The following is a 12,207-nucleotide window of genomic DNA, read 5'->3' on the forward strand; positions in this document are numbered from 1 at the left end:
TCTGACAGGATAGGGTCTTTTGAGGTTCTGTACATGAGGCAGAGTTCACACCTCAGTAAGTTTTAAAACACTGAGAAGAGGAGCAATGCTTTGAGAAGGTCTGCACACTTTTTGTGATTTAAATCCTTGCCTTTCTTAGTGGGCATCTGAGTTGTGTCAAATGTCTGGAAAGGTACACACAGAAGGTGGCATTATACTCTCAGACTGGCTTGATAAGCAATCAATACAGTAGAATGATCACATTCTTGGACCTGAATGCCATACCACAAATTTACCCCTGGTAATAAGCTCTGCAATGAAAAAGCAATTTTTTTAAAACAGTTGATACATGGCGATCGCAGGACAGTTTGTTGTTTACATGGGTTCCCAGGTCTTTAACTACTGGAATAGTTTTCAGGGCTGTGCTGTCAGTATGATAGTTACAAGGGACATCTTGTTTACTGAAGAGTACTGTTATACATTTCCTGGCATTCAGTTTTAGTACACAGTTTAGACACCAACTATTGGTTTCAGAAAAATCCTCTTGATGATCTTGGGGTCCTCTTGGAAGTTTATGATGGTGCCAAGTTTACAGTCATCTGCAAATCTGATCATCCATAACACAACATTAGCTTTGACCTCCTAGAAGTAAATATCAAAGAGTAGTGGCCCTACTACTGAACCCTGGGGTACACCACTAGTGACAGGGCTTTTGTAGCAGGTAGAACAGCCCACCTTAATTTCCTAGGATTTAATTGTGAGCCATTTGTTATCCAATGAGTTATAAGGTGGTTAACATTTAGCTGTGATAGTTTATCTATCATACCTGAGCATGAGATGGTGCTGAACACCTTCACTAGGTTTAGATAAGCACCATATCATACCTGAGCATGAGATGGTGCTGAACACCTTCACTAGGTCTAGATAGGTACTGTGTACAGATTTGGCCTCATCCATTGTTTCAATATCTATCATGAAGAAGTTAACAAGGTTATTAGGCAGGACCTGCCTTTAACAAATCTGAACTGATTAAGTCAAGAGTTTATATGTTGCCTATGTCCTTAATCATTAATTCCATAATTATCCTTTCCATAGCCTTACAGATCTGGCTGGTCAGACTTAGAGCCTGTAATTTCCCTGGTCCATTGATGCCCCACTTTTGTGCAAGAGGATTACATTTACTGTCCTCAATTTGTCTGGCAAAATGTGTTTGGAGGATGACACTAAATAGACTCTGTAGGGTGTCTAACATTTCCTGTTACAGGCTAGCCGGAAAGCAATCAGGCCCATTATTCAACCTCATAGAACAGTATTCTTGAACATAGACAGTGCCTTGAGGACTTGTTCGTGGGAGATTTAAGGGGGGTGTAGATGTGGGTATGAGATCTGGTAATGCAGGAGGAGAAGGGTGAAGTTAGAGCTAAACATATCCAATAGTAGATTGACTATGTCTTCTGGGTCTGATTATATGACATAATTTACTATTAACTCTACAAAGTGGTGGACATTGCTTCAAAGGTGTATAATACAATTATGGAAGGCTTTGTGGTTGCCCTTTGCTTGGCTAGCAAGGTTTTTTCCTACACATCTGACACTGGTTGAGTTGATCACAATCTAGAGTTCCCATTCAAGTTTAACAAAAGCTTCTTCTTCCATCTTGACAGTTGCATTTATTTTTATGTGCAGTGATTTTTTTTCCTTTATTATAAAGCTTGTTTATATTTGGTTTCCATCATGAGGTATATTTTTGAATTTGGTGTTGTATTTATTTCAGAGGTGGACAGCTGCATCTATGCTGCTATTAACATGTGCACAGAATTTGGCAGTAAAAGATTCTGCAAAAGGAGAGGGTTCTTTGAGTTGGAAGGGAATTCTGTATTTAGCCAGCTCATCATTCATTTTCAGTAGATTAGTCTTGGCATAATCTCTGAATACCAAGGTAGTATAGGATGCTTCTGGCATCAGTATTAGGGTGAATGTGACTGAATGACTTATGATCTGAGTTGACTATGGAGGAAGCTTCAACTGGTATGGAGCAGAGTTGTTCCATACTGGTGAGGATTACGTTCAGGATTTTATCACCCTGCTAGGGTTACATAGCAACTGATTCAGATAGTTTGTAATGATGTTTAGAAATCTCTGGGCATACATGTTAAAAGGATGTATACATCTTCTTTTTAATGGAACAGTTGTTGGAAGTCCCCTAGGAAAATTGTGTTTAGCTTAATGTATGGAGACTGTATACTAGTGAGGGTTATTGGGTGAGAGGGACATGGGGCCCTATAGTTAGCCATAACGCAATAAGTGATCTTGATAAGAGAAAGATGGACAGAGAGCACTCCCAGACTGTTATTTTGTCTAACCAATCAGAAGGTGAGTTTTTCTTTTTTACAAATATGGAGACACTGCATCCTCTACTTCATATAATGCAGTGGATCCAAATGTGTGGTAGGCATTACAAGTCTACGCTGATGAAGTACACTCAATGGTCTTGAACCAGGTCTCTGTAACAATGCATATATCAATATTTTCCAGGACAAGCAGTGCTTGTAGGGAGTGAAGTTATTTGTTAGGGCCCCTAGCATTAAGCAGCACTACATTAATGTTATCCAGATTCTGTTTTGTTACTTTGGAACTTCTGAGGTCTGACATTGCCTAAAAAGGCACTATGGAGTGGACAGCATTTTTGTCAATATATGAAAGCCTTGGGGGGTTACGTGCAGGCCATCCCTGGCAAAGTAGTTAGGACTATCTGCCATCTCCTTTCAAGCTAATAGACATTGGGCCCTTTTTGAATGACATCAGAAGTTAAGCCACTTGTTGAACTCAATAATCGTTTGTTCATAAAGCACATTGAAGTTCAACTACTATTAATTTACATATTGGTATTTGTTTACTGATCTCATTGGATCATTTGCAGGAACAGCCTGGGTAAATAGGATCACATACCGTCAGAAAAATATGTATTAGTATATGTATTAGTAATATGCTTAGTGCATTTAGAGCTTGAAAAGGGTTAACACATTTATTCTATTTCATACTGCATAAATCTGTACAAATTGCAGATGCTTTCTGACCTTGTATTGCCATGAAATATGTGCAGCTAAAATATTTGCTTATGCCTTGGAAATTTACTGAGAAGCAGATGATTTCTGCTTGTGTCAGGAAAATAATGAATAGAACAATACCACTTGTATAAATGTTATAAAACTTAGACAAGGAGTTGCGCTTGTGCTGTGAGAAAATACACAGCTGCAGAAGCTATAGATAATTAGAACAAAGACTGCTTGAAAATATGAACTGCAATCAGCATTTGCTTGTATCTGAGCTAGAAAAGTACCTTGAAATGTAACACATGCATTAGAACTATACAATAGAGGCTTGTAACGGGCTAGTGCCCACCAAGGCCAGGTTGTTTTTCTCAAAAGGTTTCTCACAAATCTAGTCATGTCAGCAGAAAATCTGAGTAACATCTGCTGTAGAACAATACTGAAAGTTGTGTTTGATTACGTCAGCTATAGAAGGCCATGTCTTGTAAAACAGTATAAGAATAGCATACTTCCTGTTAGTAGTTAGGCAAAATCTTGTATTTGCATGTTTTTGTCTCCTTGCTGCAAGTTATTAAATGTGTCTTAACTTAACCTTACGTGTACTGGTCTTTGAAGTTTTTTTCCTTTGACACATACGAAATTAACTAAACATCTTTGCAGGCAAGATGATATGCTAAAGAAACAATATGCATATATATTTACAGGATAATTAATTCATATTCTGTTGTTGTGTCAATGTCAATTAAGTTAATAGTACCAATATATTAAAAGTGTCCCTGATTGTATCGAATTATGTCTGGCTTTGTTCCTGATTCTCTTGGGGTTTTCCCTAATTTGCTTGACAGCTATGCCTCGGTACGGGTCTACTTTACATGGTTGACTTTTCACAAAGTTGACTTTCATATGGTCGAGACCATATGATCGACTTTCAGAAAGCTGACCATGTAAAATAAACACAAAAAACACAGTGAACACTTACCTTAAAACTGTTAGCAGGGGTGAAGACCCCTGCACCCCCTGTGGGGTGCTCCACCCCCCCATAACTTAAATATACCAACTCTGAGATCGCACTACAGTGCAGAAGAGGAAAATTTTCTATTCCACACTGTACAGAGATAGTGGTTCCCTATGGTCAGCTTTTCTGGTCTCGGCCTTATGAAAGTCGACTTTGTGAAAAGTCAACCATGTGAAGGGGACCCCTCAGTAAATATCCTGACAAATCATCTCTTCAAAGTCCTAGTACATTTAAAACTTATTTTGTCAACAGCATGGCCAATCTAACATCAACCTTTACCTTTCCACCCACCTCCTGTACCTTACACCATCTAAACACAATTTCTACTACACCTTCATCTCATACTATTACTAATAATTCTCATCCCTCTTCTGTTAAACCTGAGCCTACACAATACCCCTGAAATCTCTTCACACTTCACACTTCAACTTATCCCCACAAATCATATTAAAAAACTTCTATACAAGCTCAAACCTCTGCAGATAACCTCCCTGAGGATTACCTTAAATTAGCTGCAAAGGCTATAGTTTACCCCATTTAAGATTATGTTTCCAACACCAAGTTTGTAATTTTACCCAAACCCTAATAGGATCTGAGCTGCCTGATCTAAATGTAATGAATCCCTGTTTGTATGTGGAAATTGTAATGGAAAGAATGCTATTAATTCTGTTTGCAAAATTTTAGTGAAAATGTAACTTCTAATTGTAGCAATTGGATAGGCCTGTAGCTGTTATGATTTTATCTTACTTTGTTTAGGAAACATTAGAAATTTAGCCACTAAGGCCTTATCAGGGAAACTCTTAGAGCTCTCCCTTTCTTCAAAAAATGAAACCTTTAACAGGTACAACAAGTACATGATGAAATTCCTTATAAAAATCAGGTGTGAGGCCATTTAGTTCTAGGACTGTCCCTGAGGCCAAAATTTCCACATTTCCCTCTCCAAAATTGGTGCACCCATTTTTTTAAAGTATTGTGATAACAATGTCGTCAGATCCAGCTGTGCTAAAAACTCATAATTTTACTGATATCCAGTTAGACTCTTTTGTTTTTCACCTTAATGGAAACATTACTTAAAATTGTGTTAATCTTTATAGGACCTATGGTTAGCATTACTTTGTCATCTAACAACACAGAAACAAACATTTCCCTATTTCTCACTTCCCATTCTTTTAACAATACATTTCTGTGAAATAAGGATTTGTGCCCCACCCCCCAAACAAAAAAAAGTTTTGCACCTGCCCCATTTATTCTGGATTTTTACATAGTAAAGACTTTTTATATACTTTTTTCACTATTAATTCTTGAACAAGTCAGAGGATCACCACCATCTTTGTTTATAACCATTTTTCTAAATTCCCTACCCTTGCTTCTTCAAACTTAATATCTCTTTAACTTTCTTTATGTCTTTCTTTGCTGGGCTTACTGTCAAAACATTTAACTATAAGTTTGAAAATACTTAATTTTGTCCATTGTTAAAAAGAGATGCCCTGTAATGAAAACAGCCGGGCAAAAAACTGCGGCTTCACATTCAAGTCTCGCACTCTTCCTGGTGTGCTGCTGTGATGGACATTACTGACCAACATGTAACCAGAGGCAGAAACTTCCTGTCTTGGTTTCTATGGCATTGTGCATTGTTCAAGTGTGTTAAGACTAAATATTTTACTTCTGTCTATACTGCCTATACTTCTGAAATAAGGGGTTAAGTTACTTGTACTACATCTTGGATCAGATATATGGCTATATGCTACTGTGGCAATTTTTATGTTGGTAAGACTTCTATGTCATGGAAGTTTTGTTTAGCTGCACAATTTAAGTGATATAAAATTTAAGAGAGAAGCAGTCCTTTGTATAAACATCAATTATTACATACTACTGATAAGTTCTCTTTTATTGGCATAGATTTAGTACTGGGTGATATTGTGAGGATTTTTAAACATGCCATTTTCAACCATCTGTAAAGAAAATGGATTGCCAAAGTGCTTTGTTAAAACCAGGTTTATGAAGAATTCTGACATTTGTTGATATATATCTAATATGTTTTATTATTGCATAAGCAATTTCATTTTCACACGTTCAGTAATAACTGTACGTATTTTTTTATATTGTAATAACTATAGTTAGTCACTAGATGGTGAGTAAGCAGTTTGTATGAAAAGTTTTTCAAAATTATAATAAATATATACATATATATGTACATATATATATATATATATATATATATATATATATATGTATACATATGTACACATACATATAATTGGGGTCTATATATAAGTAAGTGCTAGCACTGATTCAGTTATTTTGAGAGATTTTGCCCTTGTTCAGCTTGGTACAATGGTGCAGTAGTAGGTATATATATGTTTGGGTGGGGAAGTTTGCCCCTAAATGGGGGGGGGGGGCTGGTCCCCTACAAAACAAACAGCATTTGTTTTTGGGGTTTTTTTGTTTGTTTTTTATTTATTTATTTATTGCATTTCTGCATTTGAGGCATTTTTTCAAGCTTTTGGCTCATCAACTTTCAGGAATTCAGTATGTCATAGTAAAACCAACAATGGCACGAAGAAAAAAAGATGAAAGGCATAACTCTGAAGGCTGAAATCATTGTCGGTGCAGGTTCTATGTGTCCTCTAGCAAAAATTCACTTCTTTGGGAGACTTCTCCCTTCTTAAAGTTGGTGCATCTGTGGAGTTGGCATTTGGGGGATATATGGGTCTTGTCCCAGGTGCAAAAACTAATTATAATTAAATGTTTAACCCGTCTGTATTTTGGTCATTTTTTCAACCTTTTGGCTCATAAGCTTTCAGGAAGTCAACATTCCATAGTAGAACCTTGTCAATGACCCTACCCCTATAAATAAATATACATATATATATATATATATATATATATATATATATATATATATATATATATATATATATATATATATACACACATATATATATATATATATATATATATATATATATATGGGTCTATTTCATTTGACTGAAATTCATTTGACTGAGACCAAATCACTGAAAGTTCAAAAGACTGAAAACTCATTTGACTGAAACACATAACACTGACACATTAAAGTAAAAGGTATATGCCCTTTTCCCCACTGCAGTGCGATCCTGGAGTTAGTATATATAGTTAGGGGGAGCACAGCCCCCCACACTGGGGGGTGTGGGGGGGGTGAAGCCCCCCCACATAGTTTAGGTAAATATTGTTTTCTGCAGAGTTATTCATTACAGTTATAAATATCCATGTGTATGGTTTAAAATGTATAAAGTGTGTGCCCCCCACACCCCCTTAACTATATATAGTAACTCCAGGATCGCGTTTTGGTCTCAGTCAAATAAATTTCAGTCAACTAGGTTCATAGGTAGGTACTAGGCTAACAGCCCTAGGGGCTATACAAGCCCAGCCAAAAAGGTACCCTGGTTTTTGCCACCCAAGAAAATTATTTTCCTGTGCCACTGTCAAGCAGAGCCACAGAAGTGATCCCCGGGGTGAATTTTCTATTTCCCATCCAATCATCAAGATTTTTCTTGAAGAGTGCTAATGAGGAGCTTTGTTTGATATAGATAGGTAGTTTATTCCACAGTATGGGAAGTCTCTGGGAGAGGAATCTATCTTTCTTGCATATTCTGTTTATTGTGGTGACAAGGTTTAGGTCCCTAGAGCGTGTGGCTCGGAGGGATTGGGATTTCTTTAAGTGGAGCATGTCCAACAGCTCTGGGTTTAATATAGCTTTGTATGTTAGGCAGAGATCACCTCTGAGTAGGTGATATGCGATGAAGTAAAGCTGGAGTTTTTTGAGATGATCTGCGTTGGGCATCTGTTTGAGGCCGGTAATCCTCTTTGTGAGGTATTTCTGTGGCCTTTCCAGTTGTTATAGATGTCTTGTGAGGTACATACCAAAAGGGGTGCTGTACTCTATAATGGGTCTAATGAGTGATGAGTAGAGGGGAACAATGACCTCTTTTTTTCTGGATGAGAAACCTTTTGTGATGAGGTGTGCCATGTAGAAGGATTTTCTGACTACTGTGGCGATGTGATTATCAAAGGAGAGACTACTGTCCACCTGTGTCCCAAGCTTTCATCACACTTTCGGTGTTAAGTATACTACCGCCTATGTTGTAGTTCATGGGTACAGAGTTTTTACTATAGGGGATGACAATGCACTTTTTGGCATTGAGCTTGAGGCCATGGCTTTGACACCAGGCATCTGTCTCAGTGAGGCCCTTTTGTAGGATGTCCACATCATTAGGAGTTTCGATTATGGCTCCTAGTTTGCAGTCATCTGCAAACTTCATTAGCCAAAGACTTTCTGTGTTAGCCTGTACTTCAGAGAAGTAGATACCAAACAGGAGAGGACCCAGGACTGAACCCTGTGGTACTCCACTTGTCACGGGTCTGAAGTCAGATTTTGAGTCTGCTACTTTCAGAGTGTGGGTTCTGTCAGTGAGCCAGTTGGCAACCCATCTTGTGACATAGGGATTTATACCTAGTTTAGTGAGTTTATCTATAATTCCAAAGTGGGGGATGGTGTCGAAAGCCTTGGCAAGATCTAGATAGGCTGTGTGAACCACCTTACCCTCGTCTACGGCTTTGGTGACTGCTTCAAAGAAGTCTATCAGGTTTAGTAGACATGATCTGCCTTTTACAAACCCGAACTGGGTGGGGTCCAGAGTTTGGAGATTACCAATGTCTTTGTTTATAAGTTTCATGATGATACGTTCCATGGCCTTGCAGACCAGGCTCATCAGGCTAATGGGGTGGTAGTTCCAAGGGTCCATGGTGGCTCCCCCCTTGTGGAGTGGGATAACCGTCACTGTGTGCCATTCAGTGGGCACAAAGCCTGAGGTGGATATACATACACGCACAATCACACATATATATATATATATATATATATATATATAGAGATATAGATATATAGATATATTTGTTTTTTTTTATTTTCTGGTAAACCTTTGACTATTACAGTCAGCCAATAATACCAAACATTACATTTTCATACTTCTTATGGATCAGAAAATGCATGTTGATGTAAAATCTTCTCTTCTGCTAACTTCTTAATTGAATTGGGGTTATATTTAAAAAAATATTCATTGAGTTTGGGTCTTTGCTTCCCATTATGTTTGGATTTGGTGGACCTCCATGAAGAAACAGGTTGAAAGCTACATTGCTACATTCCAAATGCATCTCCTCTAGATCTAAACAAGTCTTAATGATCCTTTACTCATCTCTTACCAGACCAATTATTGAACATAATGTTCCTTTTTTCTGCATGTATTTGTTGAAAAATATCTTCACTTTGGAGACCTCAGAGAGTCCTAGCTAAAAAGAATAATAACACAAAGGCTCTTAGTATCCGGAAAGATTTGTAGTTCTTTTCCTACACGTAGTCTCTTACAGACTTTGCTATATCGAGCTGTGTTTATACTTTCAAACTGTGAAATATTCAGTACTCTTATTCCTTCACAGAACCAATGATTTCCCAAATATTTGCTAAAAGGACTTAAATCTTCATCAACAGATATGTAAGATATATTGGCACAGTGCTCATATCTCAGTGTATCCCCCTCCATTGGAACAAACTTCTTCTGCATGTCAGAGTAGCAGCCTGACCACCTTCAATGTAAACACAGATAACTGCAGGGGCAGCATCATATTTTATCCCCATATGCAGTGCATACTGTGAGGCCCTCCTCTAGGACTGGAGGGAGGGATCTTTTGAAAATGATTACTGGCTAATCTTTCGGTCTGGAGACTAATAGCTTACTACTTAACTATAAGCCTATAACATATGAGGCACGACAGAACTATTTAAATATGTGAAACAAATTAACAGATGGCACATTTTGAAGGAAAAGCTTTACAAAAATAGGGTATCATGACCTGGGCAACATGATGTTTTCTTTTTTTCTTTTTTTTTCTGAAAAGGTAGAAAGCATAATGAATGTTACTACTGAAAAGGAACAAACATATACTTACTCTTGTGGGGGAGAAGGAAGAGGAAAGATGCTGCTTATGATGGAACTATAGTTTATTAATACAATAAAATAAACTGAAAAATATTTTAGAAACAAAATTGGTGTATTTCGTGTTCTGGCTGATTCCAAGTGACTGCTTTCATCCCTGTTTGGGTTTTTGTTGGTAAAATATTTTTTAGTGCTGTGTTTTACTGTTTTGCTATATTTTAGTACTATGGCTTCACAACCAAAGGAGGAATCTGTAGCTTCTATTTTATAAGAAGCTATAGCTTGAATGTCACATTAGGTGAGTCAAAGGATCCATACCTCTCAACATCTTAGTGCAAGGAATTTGGACAAAGTCTAAATTAAAGGAGGGAGGACCCCAAAATAGAAATAGAGTTTAAATTTTGCTCTTACAAACTTAAAACATTTCTAGAATAACAAGATTTGCATTAGTATAAATTTTCTGAAAAAGATGTCATTGTTTAGTGACTTCAGTCCTCAGTGATTTTCTAGAAAACCACAAATTTTGTGAGGAACAGACCAAAATATGAGTCAAAAATCTGAACATTCTGCAAAACTCTGGACAGCTAAGATGCATGAAAGTATCTTACCTGCCTCTACTTTTGTACCAAAATGCTATCATGGAACTTGTCAATTCCTTGCCTTTGTACACTTGCATCATAGGTTCAAAAGCACATTTCTTGACATTGTTTTTCTTCATGGTTTTGACATCAGTTATCAGTTTGGGATTGGCCCTCTAGAAGGATCTTGGCATCCTTTTGGGGTACCTACTAGGCTATTGCTGAATGAGGATCTTTAGAAGCCCAGCCATACATTGCCATGAAGTTTGCATTGCATCCCCGTCTGTCTGAGTAATAAGAAACTGGTTACTTGTTTTCTCAGTGGCGGTCTTCTTTAATTTGTGGGCAAAGTGCTACTTTTTTGAAAGGCAAATGCACTGTGGTGATGTACAATTTCAACGGCTGCAGTTAAATTATAAACATACACAGCCTTCATCTTAAAAGGCACATCATAAATATCATTTTCGACTAGAAAAGGAGGAGGTTTTACTGATTTACATATTTTCTAGCTACATCATAAACATCTAAAACAGAATTGAGCCAACGAAGTACACAGTACATTGTCAAACAAGCAATTTGTAGGGATGTACACATTTTAAAATGCTATAGCCAGCTCTCACATTTGTTACTGTACTCTAAAAAATCCCACATAAAATGTAGACCTCTCACTTATCCTTCAGGGGTACTTAGACCTGCAAGACAGATACGCTATGTAAATGTTAAATTTTGTGAAACAACGCAGCAGGTGGGAATTAAGGATACCAACCACATAGCACATGCTTTTTATACAAAATAAACTTACAGTTAGCTGTTGGTCCTTGGAATCCCCTCCGCCCTTCATGTTGAAGATTTATGTGAGATACTTCCACTGGGACAACTGTAATGTGTTTCCAGCCTAATGCATCCGCTCGCATTGCCGAGGTTCGCTACCAGCTTCCTCCTTAACGTATAGTACGTTATTCCCACACTCGCTAATGTTCTTGTGGTAATACAATGTCCCTGCCAGCTACATGGTCACCCCATCATCATAGATGAAAAACAGATGTTGGATCTCTGTCTCTGTTGCCCAAGTACTGTTGCTCCACTGAACAGTGTTTCGGACAGCAACAAGGTGTTCCTGTGTTTGTTTATTCTGTAGGCATCAGCAGGTAGCTGCTAAGTATAGTCAAGTAATTGTGATTTTCTAGTGTGCACTTCCTCCTATACCTCACCTTGCTGATTTTGAGCATCTCTTACTACAGCAGGGGTGACAGGCGAGGTTCCCCTCTCAAATGTTATGTTGTTCGATGATCTGAAGTTCCCCAGGCTTTGTATTGCTCCTCCCGTATCCTGGATTCCCTGGAGACTGGCAAACTGTACACAACAGATCGCGAGCGGCGGGCCACTATTACTACAAGCCATGCTGCCCGGGCTGCCCTCTGCTGGACAAACCTGAGTACTATCACTCCCATGCGTGTGAGTCTTACTCGATTGCAAAATCCAGGATTATTTACACACTTCGCTTTCAGCCGTAATTCATTTTACTGAACACTTTTTTATTTTATTTCATAAAAATGCCATGTTTGGCATTGAAAGGAATTGTTACACATTAATTGTGTTCAGATTTCTAAGCA

General features: G+C 37.8%; 1 protein-coding gene across 2 annotated transcripts in view; it reads right to left on the reverse strand.

The window, feature by feature from the left end:
* The window catches only part of KIF19 (kinesin family member 19), a 1,202,512-nt gene extending 1,190,584 nt beyond the window's left edge, over positions 1-11,928 (reverse strand). For both annotated transcript variants that reach the window (XM_044085136.1, XM_044085135.1), the window contains exon 1: positions 11,397-11,928. In XM_044085136.1, coding sequence (XP_043941071.1) covers positions 11,397-11,435 — 39 coding nt within the window. In that variant the 5' untranslated portion in view covers positions 11,436-11,928. The remainder of the gene's footprint in view (positions 1-11,396) is intronic.
* Positions 11,929-12,207: the final 279 nt, after the last annotated feature.

This window comes from Protopterus annectens, chromosome 10.part0 (assembly GCF_019279795.1).
Source record: "Protopterus annectens isolate FY-2018-M chromosome 10.part0, PAN1.0, whole genome shotgun sequence".
Taxonomy (NCBI): domain Eukaryota; kingdom Metazoa; phylum Chordata; order Ceratodontiformes; family Protopteridae; genus Protopterus; species Protopterus annectens.